General features: G+C 36.9%; 1 protein-coding gene across 3 annotated transcripts in view; it reads right to left on the reverse strand.

Moving 5' to 3' along the window:
- LOC117414048 (SLIT-ROBO Rho GTPase-activating protein 3) overlaps positions 1–27,983 on the reverse strand; it is an 85,393-nt gene that overhangs the window by 51,686 nt on the left and 5,724 nt on the right. For all 3 annotated transcript variants that reach the window (XM_058999595.1, XM_058999594.1, XM_058999596.1), the window contains exon 2: positions 1,596–1,791. In XM_058999595.1, coding sequence (XP_058855578.1) covers positions 1,596–1,791 — 196 coding nt within the window. The remainder of the gene's footprint in view (positions 1–1,595; positions 1,792–27,983) is intronic.

Consider the following 27,983-nt stretch of genomic DNA (forward strand, 5'->3'; position numbering starts at 1 on the left):
AAACTTTCTCAGAATAATGTGCTCATGACTAATTTCAGTAAAGAGCTTTGATAATGTACAGTAGCCCTGTATGCTCTTCTACGCAAATACCCATTTGTGTTTAAACTGGCAAATGAGGAGAACGCTGCTCTGCCTATCAAATAAGTTGAGTTGAGCTACATTGAGCAGAGCTGGCACACAACTATGTCTGAAAGCTGTTTCCCGCAGTATGTACAGTTTGGGGTCCCAACATAGAGCACATATTCTCCAACAGCTGTGCCAATTATACATTTAAATCCCTGCTGCCTTCAAAGATCTCCAACACTCTGGACAACTAAAAGCAGCCCAAGTGTTTATAAGTGCAGGAGTGGAACATATTGTACAGATTTATAGTAGACTGTGGGTCTCTTGGCTAGCGAGTAAAATCTGTTCTCTATTAGGAATCTCCTAGTTAAAGTTTGTTTTGTTTTGTATAGACTCTGCATTGCAGCTGTTGTTTTAGTAAGACAGCATAGTGTTGTTGGTTTTCTACACCAGATCTGAAATACGAAGAAAGGGCACAGACATGGATATTGTTTACAAGCTCAGAGAGAAATCCATTGTTGACAAATGACCCCAAATGTTCATTGATCTGAGAACTCCAGTTAAAGTCACTTAAAGTGAATATGTGAATGTCTTGCAGACATACTGCCCTGATGTATAGGACAGCCTTGTATACTGAACACAGGCTATTTCAACACAATGTAATTCACCCTACAGTACTGCAGTATAAAATCTGTATGTGCTGGGACTTTTGAATATTATTCTGTTTTTTCGTTAGAGTTTGGAGTCTTATGTGTACAAAAGAAGCCCAGTCTGATCTTTAGTAGAGATTAACAGTATTGTTTATTGAAGGAGGTAATAAATTATATGCAGTCATAAAAAAGACTTACAAGCTGTTTACATGCAAGTTGCACCATTTAATTGCACTATATTGACAATGTCTGCCTGTTTGCTTTTCTATGAGTACATTGAAATACATACATTGAATAACCTAAAGAGCTTCTACTGTAGGTGGTGCATGTACACACACACATACTTAGAAGATGATTTAATGGAAATTTGTGGTGTTCGGTAATGCTGTAATTATCTGAAGTGAGATAGTGCCCCTTGAGCAGGACTGCATTAAAAAATAATAATATTAATAATAATAATAATAATTTTTAAATAAATGTATAATTGGATCTACTGGAACCCCAAAGCATCCCAAACCCAGTGGGTTGGCGGACTGGAGGACCTCCTCGGTGGCCTCGAAGAACAAGATTGGTGTCTTATGTACAGGGAGTTCGGGCGCAAGGTGGTATGCTGCCCCCTCCAAGAGGAAGAGGAGGAGCTGCCTGCCCAAAGGCTGGAGAAGACCAAACTGCCTGCCCCAAAACATAAGGGAAGGCGAGGAAAGGAGTCGGTGCCATCTCCAGCGCCAGAGAGGGTGGTGCTGCCTACCCGACTGCCAGAGAGGGTGGTGCTGTCTGCCCGAGTGCCAGAGAGGGTGGTGCTATCTGCCCGAGTGCCATTGAGGGAGGTGCTGTATAAATCGATTAAAAAGGTAATGCAGAGGCTGCACTGCTTTGACTTACTTGAACTGGTGATGCTCCCTGGAGCTGCGGATTTTGGAAGAGAACCTCTCTGCCAGCTTATCCAGGCTCCTGGAATATTCCATCTGAATCTCTGCTTTCCTGCGGAAGAACTCCTGTAAGTCCTGCAGGAGCTGGATTCGAGACTCCGACTGCTGCTCCAGGCATTTGAACTGCTCCACTAACTGTGCACGGATCTCTGCAAGTGAGGAGGACAAAAATGAGGCCATTAGGTGCTTTGCTGTTTCCTTTTCCAATAGTGTTTTTATATAGTATATATCTGTCATTCATATTAAAGAGGACCCATTAAATTACTTAAAGATGACATCAGCAGTGTTGTCTGTCAAGAACTAAACTACATTAGACTGTGTCCATGCCTGTGGAAAGATTTATGTCTGTGTCTTAGCTGTGACTATTCCAAGAACACATAGCTGTATGAATTTGCAAAAGGAAATTCATTCTGCAGTTTATTTTCATATTCACCACACAAGATTTGTGCAATTAGTTGAGAAAACATCATTGTGATATACATTCCTCAGCTGAAAATCACGTGCAGGGATGAGGAGAGTACAGCATTATATTTCTGAATGTTCCCCTCCATATACAGCTGACACTTGATTATCCAAACCTCGATTATCTGGAACTCTCCTTCATGTCTCTAAATACAGTCTCAGTTACTCAAAGCACCTGATTATCACATTAAAATGCGTGCTGCCAGAGGTTGGAAAATGGAGTGATTTCTGTATACGAGAATGATATTCTTGACATTGTGACAAAGTGGGGGGAAGTTTTGTCACATACTTCCTGTCGAACCACGGTCTTCTAGTGTAAATAATTGATTCCTTTGACAACGCAAGTTTGGTTGAACGAGACGGTGCTCGTATGTTTATTATTAGTCTTTGTTTCAGCAGGTTGTTCAAACACTGACATACATATGACTTTTTCAAACAAAATAAATTCAAACAAAACAAATGCCTACCTCCTTCATGGAGGTCTACCTAAACTTGTTAGAGGCTAAACTGAGTTCTCGGACGGCTAAGACGTTTACCGAGTCATAAACCTAGTGTAATTGTTTCTACAAGAGAATCACAATCGAAAACAATACTTTCCTCAGCAGCACGCCAGATCTGTGTGCAGGACTGAGCCTTGTCAAAAAAAGCCCTGCCTTGTTGCTTCAGCCCAGTTTAAATACCTGTGCTAATTGCCAACAGGTGCCTAATCAAATCTGGCACTTGTTCAATTAGAACCTGTCTTTCAACCTGGGAAGTGTAGTTCAGTAGGCCACGGACACTGAACTACATTTCTCTTAGAATCCAGGGTTAAATTGTACAAATCGGGGCCGAATGTATATCCCATCCATTACCTTGCCCCGTACTTTGTTACAACATTTTCAGCAAGTCTGTCTTTCTTGGCTTTAAACCCCTTTGTTACATCATTAAAACCATAACTTGTGGTAGAAAATTCTCAAACAACATAATTATTCCACACAGTTTATTTATTTTTAGTTTTTCTGCAGAAAGACAAGCTTAAAATATTTCATATCATCCTGATTAAAATATATATATATATAGTTCAGTATATTTTAAATGTGCAAAATGGATCATATTATCAAATTACATTATAAAACCTTTATCAAGAACATCTACTGTAGTGCTTTGGGAGAGATTCATAGTCTGTGACATCGATGTACAAAGCCAGAAGAAACTCCTGAGTATAAAATCTGTCAAACCTCTTGATCCATTAGGTAGCTGAGTAATATAATTTTATAATATATGGTAAACGAACACCTAGCATACTTCTTGAGATCGAAGAAAAAACAAGATTACAATACTCTGAAGTTAATGGAAGATAACTTTATCAAATGCAGTACCACTACTGTATTACAACGGAATTGCCATTGGTATGCTTGTCACTGCAATTCTAATACATTTCCATAATGTTATTTAGGGTGTGTTTATGATATTACCAGAGTAGCTGAAGCATTTTAAAAACATAAATGGTAGCAAACCTTATGTTAATACATATTTTTTTATAGTATGGCAACAGCATAGCATGAAAACCAAATAAACATTTTTCTTTAGCAAACTGTCAGTTTAAATATGTTATTTTTAGAAAGCTGTGCAGTCCTTTTAGTTGAAAACTTATAATATAAAGAAAATTAGATACTAAATATTATAATTGAAAGCAATGCTTATGAATTAGGAACATTAGAATCTATACTGCCTCTGAAATTAATTATCAGATGGTAGTGGTTCATAACATTGCAATATCATTGGCATGGCAGAAAATGGTACTGCAGTAATGTGTCATACTCCGAAATACAGAATATTACAGTTCCAATATTGTAGCATTGAACAGCCTTTGAACATATTTTGGTGAACAAGTTTTGGACCATTCTCCAAAATAAATGGACATTTCTGTAAAAATATGTCCTGCTTTTTTTTTTTCTTGGAGTACATTTGGGGCACGTAAATGTTGAGCTACTGCAAAGTACAAAGTTAAAATACTATAGGCTACAGCAAGAAAGCAAATACAAATACTCAAGCCTCAGATGAAACCTGCTGTTCTCGTTTCAATCAAAATGTACAGGAAACAATCTATCCAAACCTCAGAAAATAAAACAAATACTTAAGGAGGATGTTATTTCAAGTATATGGTGCCAGAAAGAAAATCTTCACTGTAAATTAAACTGAACTGTTTCGGAACTTGATGGAATTGCACATACCCATTGCAAAAAAAAAAAATAATAATAATGTAAATTCTATGTTGCTGGGTTTTGTTTTCATGGGCATGAGGGAGGAATAAACTGAGCCCAAAATAATGACCCCCGAAGAGGAAACCGTCCATTTTAGTTTAAAAAACAACACAACCACTTTCTTTGAAACTAAATACAATTTTTCATAATGTGCCGCCCAGTCTGATGCCCTGGCACCAAGTAGTAATCTCTGGGTAACCACTGTGTCCAAACCCTTCCTTTACAGCGGGCCATCATTCCAGTCACTGTATCTGTGGTATACTGCTATAGATACCTCATCTAACAAGACCCAAGTGTCCATACTGCCTGGCTAAAAATAGACCCTGTTACCCATCACTGAAACCACTCTTTGGGTTTCGCAATGCTAATTTAAAAGTAGTCTTTTTTAGAATAATCCAATGTGCTACAATTATACAACTGGGGAAATTCTCCAATAACAAACCTTGACAATGACTGTTAATCAGTGCGTAGTCCTATACGTATGCAAATTGTGCAGTTACCTGAAGCACCAAAGGGCACTTTAAATTATACCAATCAAAGACATTACAAGGAACAGGCTAACACATAGCAGTTTTATAAAACAAGTTGAATTGAAACAAATATAACCAGATGCTCAAAAAAAGTTGTTCAAATCATATTGCATTTAAAAACTGCTTATTAACTGGCCTTTGGGCAGCCATAATAACAGCAATTCCAATGCCAAAATACTGTAAATCTTGTAAGCATATAATAATTAGTACAATATGATTTTCTAGTGAAACTTACTCGGTACCCCTTACCAGCATCAGCCTTTTTACTCCACACTTACCATACTTGCCATTTTTAAGGTGAGGCATCTTCAAGCAGATGACACCAACAACTGTTTTTTTTGGTGGGTTTTGTTGTTGCTACAAAGTGCCTTCTGCTGCTGCAGCCAACTTCAGCTACTAAAGCTGCTGCAGCTCCAAGGAGCTCGGCTCAGTCTGAGCTTCTGCCAGCTTGGCTGGTTTATGAAACAAGACACTCTTTCTGTTCGCAAAGCCGGGAGGGAGGCAGTTCCAGCACTGCACTATGGAGTAGATTGTCTCAGACCTTCTGCAAGTGCAATGTACTGTACTTTACCGCATGAGTCTAAAGTCACTCTCATTCCTTATTTACTAAAAATATTCCACTATTTTTGTAGCAGTGGATTACAGTACATAGAGATGTGGATTGCTGGTTTATACCTATTTTACAAACGGATAAACCTTTTCACAAAGCATTTAACTACAACACTTTTCTGAATTACCTATATTCAAAACAACCAAAAATTGTGTGAATTATAGCTGTGCGATTTCTCACCCCATTTAACTGTTGTGAAAGAACTCCACTCAGCAGACACGACTGTACTTAAAACACTATGATTCTGGCTAGTAACCCTGTATAAATTAAGCAAAATATCAACAATTACAGGCTGCATACTGTCCTCCTGAAAATATCTGGCACTTTTTAAAATTAAAATAATGCTACGAGAATTGAACATACTGTTAAGGCTGATACACTATCAACTGCAGTGTTGATTATCGGCAGTCATGGCGTGTGGAAGGCCCTGAGGCTCTCCGGAAGCTCTGCTTAGTCTCCAGTGGATTCAGCATGCTACACACTTCACACTCCCAGCTGCAGTAAGAGCACTTGTTTCCTGTGCATTATCTTAATTACCTTCGATAGTTACCTTCACTAACTAGTCCTAGACCAACTGACTTTTTGTAAGTATGATATCATTTTCAATAACAGGACCTGTTTATTTCCCCACTATTTTTTAAATGTGCTAACCTGTTTAGCATACATTCATCAATTGCATTATGTGAATTGTCTGTTGTGTAGAAAAAGCATCCTTCAGCAACGAGAAGGAGCATCAGTAACGACAATAGCAGGAAATATAAGATACACAGCCTCTGACCCTTAGCCGCGCTGCAGCTGTTGCGTGTTACTTAGATATAATTTACTGTGCATGAACTGTGCACTTGAGGAACAAAAGAAGACAGCATTTGGAAAAGCCCTAGTTTGCAGGAACTAATCCAGGATTGTGGATGGGTAGCAATGTGGAGTAGTGGTTAGGGCTCTGGACTCTTGACCGGAGGGTTGTGGGTTCAATCCCCAGTGGGGGACGCTGCTGTTGTACCCTTGAGCAAGGTACTTTACCTAGATTGCTCCAGTAAAAACCCAACTGTATAAATGGGTAATTGTATGTAAAATAATGTGATATCTTGTAACAATTGTAAGTCGCCCTGGATAAGGGCGTCTGCTAAGAAATAAATAATAATAATAATAAATAATAATTGTAAATGCAGTTCACAAAAGTAAAAACTGTGGGTAATAAAATTTTAAATCTTTTCTTTGTGACTTCCTGAGTTTTCTATGAAAATGATGTTACAGCCCAGACAGATTTTATTTTCTGCACATATGTGGTATAGCATTACTGATGTTTAAGCAATTGAGATGGTAGCCATGTTTTGATTTAATTTATGATCAATATTTACTGGAAGTCACCTGGTTCAGTCAGTGGTTTTTTTTTTTTTTTTTGGTCTGTATAGTGGTTTTTAAGTGCTTCCTGCTCTCTATTGCCATACAAAGCAAAGTGATAGGCTTTATTTTACAATGAAGATGGTCTGGGTTTTCCTTTATTTTAGAAAGTGCATTATTGAAAACGGCCTTGTTTATTCTGAAAATGCTCCAGGAAAATGAGTTCCATTGATTTTAGTTCAGCTATAATATAATTCAGGGAGAGCAGTGAGACTTAAATCAGTTGATGAATCTAAGTACCACAGTACAGACAGGACTGCACAACAGAGACTAACATGCACAGTTATATATTTCATTTTCATAACCTTGGTTCTCAAATTCGAATTATCTCAGTGGAGGTATTCAGTGTCTATAAAATGATACCAGACATCCACCAGATGGCTGATAAAACATGTATCAAAACTCCTAACCCCCTCATCATTAAAAAAATAAAAATCAATACAAAATAAAGCTCCATCTCTCTTCAAATAAGAGCAAATGGGAGGCAATCAATTAAAGCAGTTATGACACAAATAATGGTGCACACACTACAGATTTAGTTTTGCATCAACCTGCATCATATTTTTCCCATTAAAATGCTATTTGAAGCATGCACAGGCATTTGTGAAGTACAAAATGGAAAACAATTACACAGTAATCCATCAATAACAACAAAAAGAGTTAGCAAACATTTTGATATGTCCCTGTATGGCACCAATACATGTAAATAGCAAACCTTATGCAAAGAGATGGCAGTGCAACCAACATGATGAATCGTTTTATTACTATTTGTGCAAAATGATTGACAGTAGCTTGTATGTAAATTAAACGCAGGGCCTTCTATGTGTGTCTTAAACTATATCACCGGCATGGAAAGGTATTCATGTTTTACGCAATGACTTAATGTAGTCGTGAAACCAAAAAGCAAACCTCAGGTTTTTCTACCTCATCTTAAACCAAAGACACACCATCTGTCAAGTCACCTTAATGATGGCAGCCAGTCTAAGATCCCTCTACTTCCACAGTAACAGTGAAGAACCATAGTGTTTTAGCAACCATTACATTCTCTGAACCTGTCATCTGACAATGTAGAGCTGGGAAAAGTACCTCTACCAACAGGCCATTTGCAAAGTCACTGTGCCCTTAGCAAAAACATTCCAATCAACAAGCTGGATATGAATATTTACATGTTATGAAAGTGCTTTTGAATCACATCAGTACCAACATCAGTGTAAGGGTTTTGCATATCAGCAGTTTAGGAGATTATATAATCAAATCTAAGCCAGAGGCAATAGAAGTTTTAAAAAATTAATTAAGTTCTGCATTATGTGACAAGTGCTTGAGACCTTGCACAAGTAAAATTAAATGGAATTTAAACAGTCTAAACTGCCTGCAACACAAAACCTTCGTCCAGTTGCTATTTCTAAAATAATGGACCGCATAAGAATAGCAATATAATATGGTTCAGTAATTGTCTGAAAGCACAAAATCAGACCACAATTTTCTCAAGGTTGAACTGATGGTTGGAAAACCAAACCTATACTTCAAATGTATAAAAGACAGATGGGTCATTATGGCTGCCTTTCAACGTTCTGCACTCAGTAATGGACATTTGTTGACATTTCATTAGAAACTTAATAAACTAAATTAGTGGCAATGCTTATCGCCAACATATACCAATCTACCATTTCCCAGTCTAAAGGGTTATGTGGAGAGAAGTGAAAGGTCCCTGGCTATCCTACAGCAGAATAGAGTAAACACAATCACAATGTGGTCTCTGGCTGTTTTAAACGTGGGTCATTCCTCAGTTAGGCCTGCATGATCCCATCATTCTTACTAACATTTTAAATAAACAACAATGTTGAGTAAAAATACCAAAATGATTCACATCTAGGCATTACCTCTAACTGGAAACATCAGAAAAGGGTTAGAAGTCACTTGCAGTTTTCACAGCTATTTCACTGAACATTATCAGAACAGTACATTATATTATAATTGCCATATCTAAACTTTTGATATGAGGAACTATCATAAAAAAGATACAACTTGACAGCCAGAAGCCATTTCTAACTTGTGAAGTACAGTCAGCACCGTCTGATCGGGATACTGATAATCGGGGTTTCTGCTTAAATGGGATAGAACTCTGAGAGATGGTTCTTTCCAATGCTATTTACATCGTTTATGGGACATCACTTTGTTTAATTGGGATACAGCATTTTCAAGTGATGAATGGAGATGGCTTTTCAGAGCAAGAAAGTTTTGAGTGACACATGGCAGTCCTACGCTATAATTTAATAATGTCCAGGCAAGAAATGGTTCATGCTGAACAGTCTATATTATTTGTATTGAATAAAACTGTAAAGGACATTATAAACTACTTTAACGCTTATAGGCAATCCAACTTGTTTTTTTGTTGTACCATTATCCCTTTTTGTGGTGCTGTCTGTCTCTTAGAAACATCTTGTGACTCAATAACTGTCCTAGCTTGTGAGCTCCCAATTTGAAAAAATGGAAATCAAACAGCTCCTAAATAGGGTATAATATAAAAAAGTATATTATTTGAAAAGTAAAAAAAAATAGGTGGCAATGTAAAGCTTATGTAAAGTCTTCTCTTGTGGAAATTACTTTCATCCATCCCCAGGGCTACCCTAACTGGTCAAGGTGTTTCCCTGTTCGCTTGTTTAGTGCTGCACTTTCCTTCCTTGTGGAGTTAATCCAATGCTCAAGTACATTATCGTATTCCAATGCTTCGCTGTTTCGGAAAAATAGGATCACTTCCCCATTTCACTGACATGCCAACCAACAGTCATCCAGCTCACATTTGCAATGAAGTCTGGGATACTAAATGATACACACTGCTGTTCAATTTTAAATGCCATTTTAAAGTAAAGATTGAATCACGGATTTTAGAACACACACATACGCCTTTCTTATAGCACTGCTGGATTGGTTAATCTTGTTTTCTTTTTGGGGTTCTTACTGTTTAGTGGTTAAAAGCACTGATATTCTACAAAAGAAAAGAAAGTACTTCGCCTTCAGGCTTGTGTCCAAGTTGCTGAAGCTACCTTTGAAGAATGTTAACTTCCTGAAAAGTTATTCTTTTTGATGTGGTAAAACTACTAAAGAGTGGAATGTGTTGCCAAGGGATTGACATTATTGAAGGACTTCAAGATTCATAGAAATGACAATTGTAGTGTATCCTTCAGAGACAAACCTAAGCTTATGTTCTGTGCTAATTGTACTTAGTAATTTCAATAGATGTTTTCTGTAGATGGGCTATGCATGACTTAATTACTGTAGGTTACAGGAGGTTTACATATACTGCATATAAATCATTACTGTATTCATTGTTTATTTTCTTACTTTCTGAGATTTTAAACAAATATGCTGTATTTCCATGATCTAATTGACAAAGAATGTGATAACATTATTAAGAACAAATGTTTCGACAGATGGAAAAATACCTGAGGAGATACAACTGAAAATCAAAACCTACGGAAATAATAGGAAGTGTCCAAGGTGGTCAACTAAGAGGTAGAGTGGATAGCAAGATCAAACAGAGAATTATATACGCCCAATATAGATGCACTGAAATGCCTTGCACAATTAATAGGACCATCTGTGGCCATGTGATGTGCTGTATGGACACAGAAGTAGATATATGTATGGATGTGGGTATTTATGTTAGACAGTTCCTGATTTGATGATTTACAGTGACGGTAAGAAGGCAGAGGAAACCGAACAGGAAATGTATTCTTTAAGACCAAATGAGGTCTGCTTTTTCAAATAAACCTTCAATCAAGCCACACTAAATTGTCTTGAATCTTCTTTCCGGGCCCAAGAAGGAGGTAACTGACCCCTTTAATCCAAAAAATCTCTATCAAATAACACATTGCATAGCTGACATATTGTAGTTTATTTATGGTAGCCACATTGCCTAAAACTGAAAGCTGGTAGTTTTAATACCAAAAAGAGAAAAGACTTGGAGCAGGATGCCAAATGTAACTTACAAAGCCTTTAGTCTGCAAGTACAGCGTATAAGACATTAGATGAGGGTAAAGAATCTTTGCTAAACTGGCACCCTTGATCACTAACTATGCAAAGACCAGGAGGCTTTTTAACTTTCTTGATATTTAATTTCTTACCTATTTAATATCATGTGTGTCTGCATGATTCTCTATTGCTGTTTTTCCAACAGAAATTGCTTCTGCAAAGATTCAACAAAATTGGGTTTGTGTCTCTCAGTATGAATCATAAGTATAATAATTATACACACCTATTATAGTAGATCATTTCAGAAGAAGTTCAGGATGAAAAGAGGAAAAACATGGTTAAAAGAGAAAGTTTCTCTAGAAGTACTGATCACAAATGTCTCCTGGAAAAGGTCAAACAACTTTCAGTAACTGCATTAGTTATTTCTTCTTTTTAGCACATCCTTCAGGATAAAACCTGGCAGGTAAAACTAATTCACTATGTCTCCTCATTAAATGCAGACAAAAATTGACAAATTAAATTTAATGAGCAAAAATGTCATGTGTCCTACCAATCTCTAACAATAAAAAGGGATTTATAGGGTCACTTAACCAATTAGAACTGAATTATCTAACTTGAAGACTTCAGCGATGTTCTGTGCAAGTATAAATTATTGCCATCAGCATTTCTTTGGCTTATGCTGCATTTCATCCTCCTCCCCTCATAAGAAAATTGATTTGTGAGATACGACCGAAAGAGAGAGAGAGCACCACATACAAAGCTCACAATCACAAAACATTATTAATCTGTATTTGATCATGCAAACAACTTCACCAAATCAGGTAAGGTAGGAAGCAAATACAATTTTTACAATAGAAAAATATTGAGCAAGGTATTCAAAAGAGATCAGAATTTCCCCACAAACCTTTTCACAGACTTGCAAATACATGCAAGGTATTCGCAATGGTATGGCCCACAGCATTTTAAATTAATTAGAATTTTTTAAACATGTTTTCTGCTAGAGGAGAGGTCTCCTAAAGGCATGTTGGTAGGGCGGGTTGCCTTTGAAAAATCACAGTGGGTTGTCTACTGTATAGTGGTATAGGAAGATTAAGGCCTGAACCATTGCTATTGCCCACACACATTACATTATAATCAATCATGCAGTTATTAATATAAAACAGTGGGTAATACTTAGAATATTATGGTTACAATATGAAACCTAATGGAATTGCAGAATATCTGAAAGCTCTCTGTTGAACTAGAAAATTCAATAGAAAACAAAGCTATTCTGATAACTATGTTAAACACGGTAGATACAGTAAATGCATCTTCCTTCAGACCCTTGTTCATACACTTTTAGGTATCAAGCACTATAGAATTCAAGAGGGGCTGGCAATTATTACATATTGCCTGTCCAAAAGGATTGATTTTCCAATATAATCACTGCTTCTTCTGAATGTTATATGAGCCTAATGACCCAAGGGAACCTAATGTAGACTACAGGCATGCAAGACATTCCTTTTAGAACGATAAAGGTCAATAAACCCTGGCCATATTACAAACATTTAAAACTTTGGCATTTTGCTTAGGTTTGGTGCAAGTACCATTGTTGCTGAGTAACAAACACATTACTAAACAGAAATCGTTTGACGCTAATGCGTCTCATCAATCAATTTGTCTAGCACTGCGCATAAATGCTGTCCTGTTCATAATATACTTTGTCATATTGTAAAACCAGCTAGAGAGGATAATCAAAGGTTCTACATTTAAATACAGGATCTGATATACAGATACAGCAATGGACGCCTTTCTCCATGTCACACACACACACACACACACACACTGGCACACGTGACTGACACACACACTCAATCTTTATACTGTATTATATGAGGAAATGCTGGTTTGATATTTCACACTGTGTTCCATTCTTAATAAAACACCTGCTATGAGCCTATTGAACCAATGCTGCTTCACCATTTTTTTCCATGACAAAATGTAACTAGATTCCATATTTCAAAAGGGGCACCATTTTTTCCCCTTGGACAGGAGAGAAAGAATATAACAATGATCTGCCCCATTCCTGTGTATTTCTGTATGGAAATTTAGGTAAAGTGTTGGAGAAACGTATTATCTTCTAATGGTGGCTGCTCCCATAACCAGTTTTTTAAAAAATGGATGGATTCCTTTTGCTATGTAAAACACATTTTATTTGCTAAACATGTTATTTTGGAGAGCATTATATAAATCTAAATGATCAATTAGATTATCAATTTCCTTGTAAAAAGGCATACCCGGGGCTTTCCACTTAAGAAAGGATAATTACATTTACTGGCGGGAGAGCACTGCAATCCTACTGAAAGTACATGGGGTTCTCTTTGCAAAGACTCCCATTCCAGTTACAAGTGACATGTTAAATGATTATACATATGGGTATTAAACAAGTTTAAGACAGGACTTCCTTTTCTATGCACATTCTGTACTAGTATTTGCTGAACTGCCTGAAACACTTCTGAATGGCTCTTTAAGTCTGAGATAATGGGGCCTGGTTTGTGAGGAAAGCAGAAATACTTCTTTATTTATAGCACTAGCAGAGACACTGGGTTATAGTCAGAAAACCAAAACACAGCCTTAAAATAAACCCAACTGAACACAGTCTTCCACTGTATCTAGACAAAAAATCTATTTTGCTCCACGTTCCTGTCTTTTAATAGACGTTACCAGATCATACCCTCTCCAAACACCACCTTAAACAGTACAGTACAAACTGCATGCCATTAGACCTTGCTGAAATGCTTGATTCAATTTAACATTTTGGTCCTATTGTTTTTAACAATTTCTCAAATCTAAGTAGACTTAAAAATGTGAGAGAGATTGTACCACAAACCAACAGGCAATCTTAGCCCTGAACAAATGTACCTTGATATTGATAATGGACAATGCTGGCACAGTCATTCCTAAGATATGTATCACTTAATATTACTGCATCATACATTTTTATCACCACTCATCCCCAATTAATAACAAAATCCAATTAATGGCAATCACAGGAGCAAATCCAGTGTATTTCTAATTGAAGGCTTGCTTAATATGTTTTTACCTACTAGTTTTGTAATGTATCTGTTTGGGCAAAGCTCACCTATTGCTGTAATTAAATTGGAGATTCAATGAAAAGACAGACAGTCTGCTTCATGCAAGTACAATACAAGGAGTTTGAATTAACAAACATGAAAACTGGAAAGCCATCTGTTAATCCACCAAAAAGCTATAGGGTCTGCTGTCTGCCAGCTTGTCAATGAGATTCACAGGAGCACTCAAGCACATACACATGAAAGCACTTTCCAAATGCAAGAGCTTTTTTTATAGTTTTGTGGAGAGCTATTGTACTCAACAGGTTTTTAAGGAACATCTGAGATCTGCCAATACAGAACTACTGAAGACTTGACAGGGTTGCTGTTTCAGTAGGCACTCGAGCACAGTTTGAAATGCTATTCCACAATAACGAATGAACAGACTTGTCCATCTGCCACCTAGCAGATCTCACATTAACTGTATATCGATATACAGACTTCCAGTTAAGCTTCCAGTTAAATACAAAGATTATTAATGGGATTGGCATTATAATGACAAGCTCTACATCCTTTGTATAGTATTTGATCAATTCAAAAAATGGTGCCCTGATTCCCCTAATTTCAGCCACTATTATGGTTTCACCCAAGCAGAGGTCACCATTGAACCCAGTTGTTCTGGGCAGAACAACTGTTATTACTGTAAGCTCAATCATTCTTAACATTACTGTGTCTATGAAGATAATATGTGGCTGTCCAGTAACTGAAAATCTAAATATTACTTTCTGTGAAAGAGAAACAAGTGGTGCAGACAATCACAAATATGACTGTGTTTTTCACTGTTTGTGGTCAATAAAAGTGTTAGGTAACACATTGAAAAAGCAATACATGAACATCCGCTGGCTTGGTGCAGCTAGTATTACAGGAACTCCATTTATGTGTAAGACAGACAGCAAGCGCAGCAGAAAAGGCTGTAAATGTGTACCCTCAAATAGGCATCGAACTAACAGACACCAGACAATAGACTTACCCATGTACAAAAATATACACAAAAATATAGAAAGACCTGTCATACAATAGAGGCTTTAGGACTACAACTGGCACCATTCTTCAACATGACCATTCCCAAATGCCTCAATTCATATTTACACAAAAGTGTGCAAGAATGTTAGCCTGTCTCATCTTGTAGAAAATCGGTGCATATTTTCTCTCTACTATTTTTAAGGTACTCCACTATTTACCACACATTTGCTTTCAGTTGTGCTTTCACCCACTTTTGCTCATTTATAACAATGCATTTGCAAAGTACACAGAAAGAGGCCTTCGAATACACACAGGAAAAAAGTCTTCAGTAACCATGTAGGACAACACAGGCCTGGGCAAACCAGAACAATAGTGAGGCTTCTCACCCAGCGATAGCTGAGCAGGCCTGTGTATGACAGTACAATCAACTAGGCTTCACAAAACAAGGTCCTTCATAATCTATCAGTACCATTAACCTGGCCACAGCAGTGTGTCAGTATTGCTTTGTATTAGACACCACCGCCTGGTTACCACTCAAAATTGAATAGCAACACAATCTCCAGCACACCAATATCACAGTAACATTTTAAGAGGCCATAACCTTCAGTAATTAACTTTCTACTGAAGCAGCTACGAATACATAAAGGGACCAGTGGTACCAGTGGTACCAGTGCTCGAATTCACATTTACAGTAATTTCTTACATGCATACATAGAAAAAAAAATATTAGCAGTCCTGAAGAACAACAAATTACCATCTTACTTATTATCATAATTATATGGTAAATGTATATGTATTCTAGTGATATTGATTTTTGTTTTTAATAAAAGCTCTTATTTACTAACAGCAATAAATGCATGTTCCTTGTGACTACAGTAGGAAATGTTTTTCACGGATTTCCCCTTCGCTATGCAGAACAACTTTAAAAGTGGTTCAAAACAAAAAAAGAAAAACAAAATCCTGTACTTGCAGCCCTGTCATTAATTATTCAGCTAGCCCACTTGCCAAGAATGACTCAGGAACTGGGAAACAGATAGCTTTCATACAATCATCATAATAATAGGCCAGCATGTGCTAACAAAACTTTTACCAGATGGTAGAATACTGGAATGCACCTTAACATCTGAGTCCTGTCTAGCCACATCAGTAAGGGAGGCCCACTTATCTTAACCTTGATTGGTTTGAGGTGTAACATATGTTGTGGGGCCCTTCCTATTGCATTGCTCCCTTGTAAACTGGACAGAGGTAATTGAACCACCACAGAGTTAATTACAGACACACGCTATGGAGGTTATTTTAAAACTGTTGTTAATGTCACTCTGAAGGCTTCAAAGCTAATACAGACAATTGCATCAGCAGGTAGAAGCAAAATAACTAACAGTAGCTTACAGTACACCACTGTGAACCTCAAATATAAATGCAACATAATGCAAAATTTGACTTTCTGAATCAGCTGTATACTGTATATTGCACCCCCGGTCTGGCTTTGGGATGCAATACACACACACACACACACACACACACACACACACACACACACCGTAAATACAGAAATATAAATTCCCCAAAAAAAGGTTATTTAACTGAAAGCATGAATGAAAATGTTTGAACCTTGAAAGCTATTTGCAAAGTGTCAGTGTGTCCTCCTGTCACGCTTGATTACAGCATCAGTATGCTTTTGTGGTATTCCCTAGCATTAATTCAGTCTTCAAAGCTGGCTCTTGGATTTTTACAAATAACTCTAACAGCTGCCAGATGGAATAATAACCAAGGTTAATCTAGGGATTTCTGTAGTTATATGTCACTGTTTACACCATTAAGGCCAATTTGTAAACTATCTGACCCACATTTATGCCCCATATTACCAGTTAAATGTAATGGAAAGAGGCAAAAAAACTAAACAAAATACCATTGATATTCCATTGTAAAACCTTTAAACTAAGACAATTAGCAAGCCACAGCATTTTCTTTAAAAGCTCAAGTATTGAGTCATGGTACTGCAATATATTGCTTAGTACCATTGAACTGAGCGCATGGGCTCCTAAACCACTGCTCTAACCTTGAATTTTTGTTTTTGTTCTGGATCTGGAAGTGCAAAGCTTCCTTATAGAACATATTGTTATTTTCTAAATGTTGGTAAACAGATCTAATTTATAGGTTTTCTGGTAAAAGATAATGGAAACTAAACAGCCTCTTCCATTGGTTAGCCTGCAGAGGATGACATCATTCCTGTGTAGTTTGCCAACAGTATCAAAAAATGCAGCTGTTTTTTTTGTTTGACTTTTCTTTTTTGTTGCTTTAGCAATTATCTGTGTTATTTATTTATCTGTATTAGAATCAGGAAAGAGATTAACCCTCTTTTTAAAAGGCCTGAGGGAAGACTTTAGTATAAAAACATACAAGCACATGTCTATCACTGTCACAGTCCAGTTTGTGAAATACCTTAAGTAACTTATCTTTTTCTATGAGAATTCAGGTTTGTTCTTGTAACTGGCTTAATTAACTGGTCAACTTAGAACTGAAGTTTCATGTGTCAAAGTATCAAACCAGTATACATGGTACCAAGTCTGAGCAAGAACCAGTTGTTCATCTGGTAATTTATGAAATTGTGTTTGGATATGTATTGAATTTACACTGTTGAATGTACCCATGTAAAGCATGACCCATAAGCATGGCCTAACAGGCTTAACGTTGGTTGGCACACTTTGTATTCACTCCCCCTAATGAGTACAATCTTATGAACCCGTGTGGTCTCTTTCTGCAGAAAAGGATGCTGAATTTAGATAATTATACTGCAGTAAGATTAAATGGAAAATTACAAGTACTGGCACTTCAAATGATAAACCTTCACAACAATCTTGAAATACTTTGAACTCTTTGCTTCTCTGCTGTACTTGACTTTAATGCCTTGGGCCTATATGAGCTGGACAGACAATCCTCAGAACACTAAAACTCATTTAACTGGTTACTGAAATGGGAATAAATAATATACTGGATATCTGATACTTTTGCGTCACAATACCAATGACCACAAGGCTGCTACCTGTATTTCACTTAGGGACAAAAAATAACAAAACCTTTTTAACCTCTTTAATGTGGATGTTAAGCTATAATTGCAGCTTGGGAGAATAATCAAGTAGAGCTCTTCCCATTTCTTCCAACTCTTCAACTCAACCCCTCCCTGAGTTCAGAACCATCTTGCATCTCGTCTGCCATGGGAACTTGCTATAGACATGCTACTTGGTTTTTACTTTATACTGTTAAGCAGGGTGTGTCCTTAACATTTCAATCTGGTCATTTTAACAATCCTTTATTGTTCTTGGTGGTGGTGGTGGTTATTGTTTTTTAAAGGGACCTTTTACTGTTAATTTCAAGAACTATACCTTTACGATATCGATTTTCTAAAGGTTGCTTAACAAAGGCAGTTCTACCTGTCGAAAATAAAATGTTAATACGTTGTGCAGTTAGCTTCTTCAGTTTGGATTGATGTCTTTGACATGAATCTGAATCATACTCTTTAAAACTGCTATGTACTATCTGAAATCCAGTGGTGTATATTGCTAATGTTAATTGATGCAGGTGCAAGTAAAATTGAATTGTTTGATTATGTGTCACTGCTTCCACCAATTTTTATATTGAGCTTTTCATAGTGAAATACATTTAAATAATTACATAAATTCATTTACCCAGATACATTTTCAAATGTACCTCTGCAACCTTATTTCTTGATCATTTTAATAAATGTATGGTACTCTAGTTCTGTCATTTTAATGGGCTTCAGTGGTGCACCGAAGCCCATTATAATACAGAACGTCCTTTCACAACTTAAGTGCATGTCTATCAAAATGCAAACTGGAACTGTGATGTATAAAATGTACCATCTGAATATCTTAGATAGGGGTGCAAGTAAAGTATGAAAGTCATTAATGTAGCAAAGGAAATTGGTAGGCGACAAGGTTTGTTTTGAGATACATGGTGGTTGACTGTACCAATGGCCTTTTACAGTATGTCTCATATACACCATTGATATATTAAAAAATATATATGTATGGTAAAAAAAAATACATTATTTGCTTATGGGTTGAAATATGTGTTTGGTATCATTAGAAAGCTGTTAAAATCATTAGGTCATTTAAAGTGGTCAGATAATTTAAAGAGACCATACAAGTATCAGTTATACAAAGTACAGTATTAATGGAATTTGTCAGCTGACTACAACCATGAACCTATTGGTCTAATGGTCTAATTGTTTTTAGATAATACAATCAAACACTATTGAACTACATCACCTTGTGCATTTGTGATATTTGTATTGTACATGGCTGGAGAGTTATTTAAAATGTGGCTGGAGACTTGCTCATTTACAGCTCTCTATGCTTGGCTTTTCATCCTCTGAACAAATGAGAAACTCATGCTGGTCCTTGAATATCAAAAATATCTGAAAATATTTTAATATGATTAGGATGGCTGGTGATCTGGAAATGATATTGTGTTGAACATTTTGTGTCTGTTGCATTGTAATTACTGTGGATGATACCATGTCATCCAGTGTTTGGCCAGACAATCTATTTTCAGTGTCTGACAGAGTCTGTCCTCTCACAGTACAGTACTTACTTTTGGCAGGAAGCCTGAGTTATTTTTTTAGTTCACGATTTGGCTCATTCGGGCATTTTTATATAGAGGCTTGCATAGTTCTAGGAGCGAGGCTCAGCTTGCTATGCTAATCCTAGTGGTTCCTTAACCTGTATAGTCCAGGCTCCCCTTCCAATACTTGTTCTGCAAGCCTTTCTCCTACCCCTGCCCACTGCCTCCTTTGCAACTGTATCTCCCTTCTGGGGGTCGGTGGTCCTCCATCATCCGGCCTTGGTGAACTCTGACTGAAGTTGGAGGTCGCGCCCCAAACGAGGGCGGCTTCTATTGGTCCAGAAGGCGAGATCCTGGGCCAAACAGTAAATCCTCCCACACTACACTTTACATCTTACAATGCTGAGCTGCGATCTTTGAAATTATGTTATGGTGACTTCCTGAGACAGGCTTTTTCGTAATCTTCTGTATGGTGTTCATGCAGTAAGGATCACTGTACATCCTGTAGTACAACAGACTGCATCCATTAATAGAAATTCAGAAGAAATTAAACTTTTCTATGACTACATTTAATAAAACAAATCTGAGAATAGGTTTTCACCTAAACAGCGACTGAAAAGAACAAAACACCTAAAACCACAATGCACTGTGTTTTACATGTTAAAGTTAATCATAACCCGACTAAATCAGCTCACTGCCAAGATAATTAAATTGTAATTTGCAATATACTGTATGTGCTTTTTAACTACTTCCCCCAAACAGTGTTACAAGGGAACTGTGCCATACATGAAATGATAAAACAAATGTAATTCTGTACAACATTTCAAATCACGTCTTAAAATGTATCTGTGTTTGCACTGGCTTAACTGCTGTGTAAGATGCATTTGTAGGGAAGATGCTAACTTAAATCGCATTGTTTTGTATTGCCAATATGGCAAACTTGTATACTGTATCCTTTGTATGTCAGCCATATAAAGGAATTGTTATTAAACATTAAAAGTGTTGCTTTTTAAACTTCAGAATTGTAAACCCATTTACTACCAAATAAATGTTTCTTTGAAAAAATCAGAACCCAAGTTGTATTTATGTAATTTGATACATTACATTTAGACTTTTGCGGATAACACAATTAGAGTTAGTTATCATAACAATATACTTAAAGAGAACATTAAACAGGTAGAGGCCAGTTACAAATGCTACAACAAATGACAAAGACCTCTAATTGGGGGCAGACCCCTTGTAAAAAATAACGTTTCAGCCACCCCCCTCTAACCACCCCCCAACCAATTATTTGGATTTCAAAGGGGTCCTCTCTCTACCTGATAAAAGCAAAATGAACACAAGTCTGGCACACTTCCAGAGACAAGCTTTCATCAAGGAGAAAAGGTCTTTCTTTCACGCTAATGCCTCAGGAGAAAGAAAAAAAAAAACAGCATGTTATGGATTATTATTTTAAAGCAGAACACTGCTGGTTTGAAGTCCGTATATAAAGAATTAGGAAACAATTTATGTCTGAAAATATTTCCAGACCGTTCATGAAATAAAACTGTGTAGTGAGTAGTTTACATCTTGGTCTGAAAATCCGAGACAGAAATGCAATTCAGTAAATGGTCTCCATAAAACAAAATTATAAATAAATCGATTTTTCATCCGATTGAAATTAACATTTTCATTGGCATTATATAATTTCCCTGTAGGAAGGTTCAGAAACTTCCCCTAATTGTTTCTATTAATCCCTCAGCAAATGAGTGTAGTGATTTGACAAGTAAAAAATAACAATTACCTAACTTAAATGTGTGTTTTATTTTGAACATGGGCACTTTTAACAGCTTGTGTAAAGGTTAATTTTTTTTTTTTTTTTTTTTTTTATGAAATCATACTTCAGCTTCCATAAGTGCATTTGGCATCTGCAAATATCCAGCACTGTGGAAAATTCAATATCAGCCAAAATGTCTGAGATTGTTTGTTTGGTTTGGTCCTGCTCCACAAGGCTTAAACTGCAGGAGTTTTACACACTGGATACTCAACCTTACAGGTGTAGAGGCAAGAACAATATGCCAAACATTGGATAACTCCCTGACAGCGCAGAGCGACTCACGCTTTTCCAGCATGTGGCACATGAGCTTTATTCCATTTTACTGGACATGTTTAGAGAACTAAATATATATTGTTTGGTCATTAAAAAATGTGAATATCACTATTATCAATACATTTGACACATTTTTGGCAGTATAGCCATCCACACGTGTCAGATATGTTTGACACACATTGCAAATGACTATCAAGTTAATGTCAATTGCCTCAATTAAAGAAACAGAAGTGGCGAGGTTGTGTGCACTGTGCAGTGTGCCGGAAAAGAGAAGCCCATAACAATATACTTTGATGGTGATTTGTTCAGACACACAGATGGCCTCACAATTTTAGAATATCTGCTGAAACGCAATTGGATACAGAATAAAAAACACATTTTTAGGCCTCCTGTATAAAGCATTAAATGCAATGTACTAGTTTCTGTATCCAAGACTTCTAAAGTACCAAAATACATTCATCAAACACAATTTTCATTAACAAATAAATGTCATTAGCAACAATGCTACTATTGTCCTCTTCAGCTGCCACAGTGGCACCATGAGTTGAATTATGGTAGAGCTTGTTGAACAATTGCTTGGTTTTGTTACTTAAGCTTCCCCGTCTTTTTTTCTTCTTTGGACAGGCAATATTAGCAGAGGCAGTGAAAAACCTGTGTTGAGCATTAACTTTAAAATGCAGATAAACCTACACAATGATATGTTATCCAACACTGAAAATAAAACTAGTATCTGGAAGCAGAGGTACACAAATCATTCACTAATTGCTAAATATGCTAGAAGAAAGACAAAAAAAATGAATATCTATCCATCCAATATTCATTTATTTTAATCTCTGTAATTAAGCAACTTCACAACAGGAAAATATGAAAAACTGGCATCCAGAACTCTTCCAAGAGCCCACTCTTTCCAGGCCTCTAATGGAAGGCAGCCAACAGGACAAGCAACCTGCTGTCTCCCTACCAAGCCCAGCAGGGCAGTGAGACTCAGAGAGCAGGCGGAAGATAAATAATGGACAAATCTAATAAAGAGACAACCTCCTGATGCAAACGGAAACATATGGCCAGGATCAAACGCAGAATGATTAAGGCTCTGAGATTTGTATATTTCCAAATACTTTGTTCAGCTAATTTTGATTAGAAAGCAGAAGAACGTCAGTATAAATCCATTTACTGGCTGTTATAAAACTGAATACACAGCCTGTGAAAACAGATAACTGCCTCAATGTACAGTATACCACTGTCATCCTGTTAGTGTGTATATGATCATATGTTCTGACGAGCTGCTTATCCATGTGGGATTCCTACAGTAATTACTGCCGGCTCTGCTCATCGGATTAAAGAGATTGCACATGCACAGTTTGGAAAGCTTTACCAAAATCCTCTGTGAATTTTGAACGGTGGTGATAAAAGAATGCAGATTTGTGCAACTTGGAAGTCAGGTTTTAATATCTGCCCCTTGCTGCCTGCAGTCCATTTGAGTGAGGCCAGTTTAGTCTTGTTTTGAGAACTTTCATTTCGAACTTCCATTCCGGACATTAAAACTGATGGTTTCTGAGGCTCCTGGGTTTTATTCTGCTTAGCATTGCTCTATTTAAATGCAAACCATGTATTTTCTCTGAACAGTTTGAAAACACTAGAACTGCTGAACACATGTGGCGGAGGGCCTCATTTCTTCAGAGTGATATACATTCATTTTTATGTGCAATACTGTGACACCCCACATTCAAGAGAATCACAGTATATTGAAACAGGTTGAAATAATTCAACCCCTGTGCATTTAATGCATCTCATTTAGCCATGGTAGTCACATTCAGCTCAAATTAACATTTCGGTTTTATTGGAATTATTCTAGTGCAGTTAGCAACTTAAAATCACATTGACTATTTTCCAGAAATATAAAATACTTCTGGTTTACTTGGCAAAATATGATCATTTCTGCAGTAATTGAGAAAATAAAACAACTGGTTGACTATAAAGCTCAGGCCCAGAATGTTTACAGCTTTCTATGTACTCTGTTCTATCAAAATGAAAATGATAAGCATTCAGTTGGTTTGGCACACCCTTCCCCCTTCATCATTTTTTAGCGACCCTGTCTGCTTAGACATGCATGTTTTATTAAATGTTTGCTGAACCCATATCTGCACTGTATGCAAACAGCATAATTGAGGCTTGCATGCACTAAAGGGTTTATAGTCAGCAAAACAACAGATCAGTCAACTCATGCCTGCAAAGGCAGACAAGCTTGAACTGATACGAGATGCAATTTTAATTAGCTTAAAAATCAAGCTTCAGAATCAGAGCTTAAAAGCTCCTGGAAAGATGAACTGGTACTGTCACGGCAACAGTAATGCTTCTGAGTAAACAAGTATTGGGGTGAGGTTGGATAAAAAATGAGTTGCCCAGGTCTTTTTTTATTTATTTTTTATTTTGTTTTAGCATCACTAAAAAGATTAATTGCCTCAAAGCCATTGCAGGGTGTCCCACAGTATTAACACTGGTTACAGTTACATAAGCAGCAAGAAACTGCAAACAAGCAGCTTTGTTACCATTTAATTAATTTGTGATTATTAATAGATTGCCAAGTTGTAATGGAAATCTAAATAACTATAACACATTCTTAAAGTAAATAATGGTCTTTAGGATCGTGTTTCTAAACTACACACTATTTAGATTAATAACATAGCCTCATATATTGCTGAATTATGACATTTTTTTTACACAGACAACATGTTTCCTTGTAAAACCATGTTTCTATTTTATGAGGATTCTTTAAACCCTGTAAATGTTTTTGGAACAATGACCAACGGCAACAGAAAACGTGAAAATACGATATTTTAATATCAAAGTACATGGAACACATTGGAGGACTTGAACAGACAAGGAATTAAAGACTTAATAACATTTACAGGGTGGAAACAATACATGAATACATTAGGTACAACTTGTAAATGATGGCAAATGAATAGTACTAGAATGGTAAAAGCATGGTAAAACTACAACATTACTGTGCAGATGTACCCTGGTAAACATGTATAAGGGCCTACAGTAAGTGGAGTCAATTGCATGCATACATGTATATGAGAAATGTAAAAAAAATGGAATCTGATTATCTTTTTAAAATGCTCTATGCATGCCACATAGTGTAACTGGCCCAACAAACAAAAACCGTTTAATTATTATTATTTATTTCTTAGCAGACGCCCTTATCCAGTGCGACTTACAATTGTTACAAGATATCACATTATTTCACATTATACAGATATCACATTATTTTTACATACAATTACCCATTTATACAGTTGGGTTTTTACTGGAGCAATCTAGGTAAAGTACCTTGCTCAAGGGTACAACAGCAGTGTCCCCCACTGGGGATTGAACCCACAACCCTCCGGTCAAGAGTCCAGAGCCCTAACCAATACTCCACACTGCTGCCCGAGTAATAAATGCTGAATGCTGGCATCATGCACACTCAAGGCATAATTGTCCTTAAACCACTGAAAGAAACATGGAAGGGCTATAAATATTCAGTCAGCAGTGAATCTGCACTCAAACAGATTCAAGATTTGTGAGTGGAGGTGGATGTCTTCCAGCATTAAGTAAAACATTTATTTCAACAGTCACATGCACTGTTCAAGGAGGTTAACTCAGTACTTGAAAGCATCTCAGGTCAAACTGCTGAAGGATCACTTCTAAACTCACCAAGTTGCATTGCTTTCCTATGATAGCAAAGCTGAATGTTTAAATGGTGTAGTTTCTGTATTTCTAAGCACTGCTATAAGATGACACACTTGACTAGTTTCCACATTGCACAAGCTGAGCCACAGGTGATGCAAAGCAGGGGGTTAGTAAATTACACAACACAGTACAGTAGAGAAAAAGAAACTATATTAAGACCTGGCACTGTTTATATAATTGAAATAGATCACATTGTCTGATAATATGAGATGTCAACTACCTTTTAGGTCATGTATACAGTACTAGGAAAACTTAAGACTCTCGTTATTGAACCAAAGTCGATAACTGTACAGTATATTCCGATGAAAATGTGTGTTTTCAATGGAAGAAATAAATGTAAAGTTCACACCTGTTTCCAAAATTACATTTTCTCCTGATATGTTGTTGTTGTTATTATTATTATTATTATTATTATTATTATTATTATTATTCAAACAAATGCAATTGATTTAAGTGAATTCAGCATTTCCAACTCAAGTCTCAGATTTCTTTCTACTTGGATAATCAAGTTTGATTAGCTCAAGTGAAGATTAATTAATTAAAATCAGCCCTTTCTTCTTTCCCTCCACATGGCATCCTGTTCTGATTACCTCTCCAATTAACCTTCAGTAAAAGAAAACAAGAAATGAAGAAACATGACTGAAAATTTGACAGTTGTTTATAGTCACAACAACTAGGAAACTTGGCCTCTAATAGGTTTTCCAAAGGTGATTTCTATAATAACCTCAAGCAGATGCTTTGAAATTGCTGTGCTGTATGCTAATGTTGAATTCACTTGAAAGAAAACATTGTTTACGTGGGTTAACAGGCAATATATTCTACTGGCACAGAAACTAAACAGATTTGGGTACAACATACAGAGTTATCTTGCCAGTTCTAGAAGAAGCCTTTACATAACTGAATAGTAACACGTTTACAGGGAAAATACATTTCCAACCTGATTTCATAAAATTTAGCTGATGTTTACTTTAACCCGGTTTCACTTGCTTTGCTAAACACCTATATTTTGCGACAGACGTGTCAATATAGTGAAAGTCATATTTGCTGCAGTCAAATGAACAACCTTTCATTAAACACCAACATGCTTTCCAAAACCCTTGGAAGAAGCCAGAGACCAATAATCCAACTGTCATTTGTTATAATGTATTTTCTCTATAGAAAATGTAATAATAATAATAATAATAATAATAATAATAATAATAATAATAATAATAATAATAATAATAATAATACTTTTACCTTTATCATGGTTTTGCTTTATTGTTTTATTTAGTAGGAAAACCCATTTAACCTTGGAACAACATTCACTTGTGACTAATTCTAGCCTTTCTCGTGGAAATGCACAATGCACATAAAGAGAATGGAGGTGACTTGACCTAGATATGAACACAGATTTTCCAAACGAAAGATGGTGAAACAAATTATACAAGGTCCCAATAAGTATATAACACCCACGACATTGTCACTTTAATACCCATCACTCATACTACTACAAAAAAGTTACTAACAACTAATATTTTAGATATGTGCTATAGAAGCATGTAGCAGGGCGATTGCCCTGCACGTGTGTATTTAGTGTTGGTATCATTTGTATGGGGAAATAGCTTTATTGTATGTCGTTTTGGAGTTGATTTGTTTAATTGAATTATTGTTTTACAGACGGGCGCTCGATTGAGACTTGCTGCCTGCTAGGCTTGGTTGAGGGGAAGGGCAGCAAGTGATTGGCTGTGCTGGACCTCAATCAGCAGGTGGGCGGGTCTTGATTCAGTGTTCCGTCAGTTCAAAAGCATCCGTGGGAGATGGTTCGAGGCGACTGCAACGCCATGCCAGAGGGGAGCGGCGTATACTCGGGAGGAGAGGGTCCGCGCTGCAGGAACGACAGCTACGCAACCCTGACAAGCGGTGCTTGTGAAGGCAATGCCCAGCCAAGGCCGTATGAAGCAGCACGAGTCGTTGTCTGAATACCAGCTCATGAGTAGGTTAGTTAGGGGATAGTGATCCCATGTGATGTATAGCGAGGGTTACGTAGTGTAGCCAGTTCCTGGAGCGGGACGCCTCGTTTTAAGGCTAGCGCTCGCCCTCTGGGGCACCTTTTATTTGTAGTTTTTGTACTGTGTTTTATTTTGCCTTTTGTACAGCTTGCTGTATGTGTCCTCTGTGCGTTACCATCGCTGGTAACATCACATGACCACTTTTACTTTCGTTTTCTGTTTGTTTGTGAATAAAACCTGCGCGTCTGTGCCGGCGTTTTCAAATCCACCCCCAGTTGTCTCTCTGTTTTGCTAAACACAGCGGCTATCCACGCAAGTGACGTAAGATCCGGTCACACAGCAACAGGACAAATCCTTTAAGACATCCTAATCCTGGCCAATCTTAACAATTACAATATTAGTATGGTAGATTTGTGAACTATCACACTGGCCATCTGACTCTAAAGTCATGTTTCCTTTTTCAAGTATTTGAATAAAAATACTGTATTAGTCTTTTATTTCCACTCCAAGTATATTAACATACCCAGAGTGGGCGGTATTTTACTGCATTCTTTGCTGCTATTTCACCTCAAGAATGGATCTCTTAAAATGTTGTGTTGTCTGGTATATCAATTGATTTGATGAGCAAAAAAATCACAAATTCACGACTTG

Source organism: Acipenser ruthenus, chromosome 25, assembly GCF_902713425.1.
Source record: "Acipenser ruthenus chromosome 25, fAciRut3.2 maternal haplotype, whole genome shotgun sequence".
Lineage (NCBI taxonomy): Eukaryota > Metazoa > Chordata > Actinopteri > Acipenseriformes > Acipenseridae > Acipenser > Acipenser ruthenus.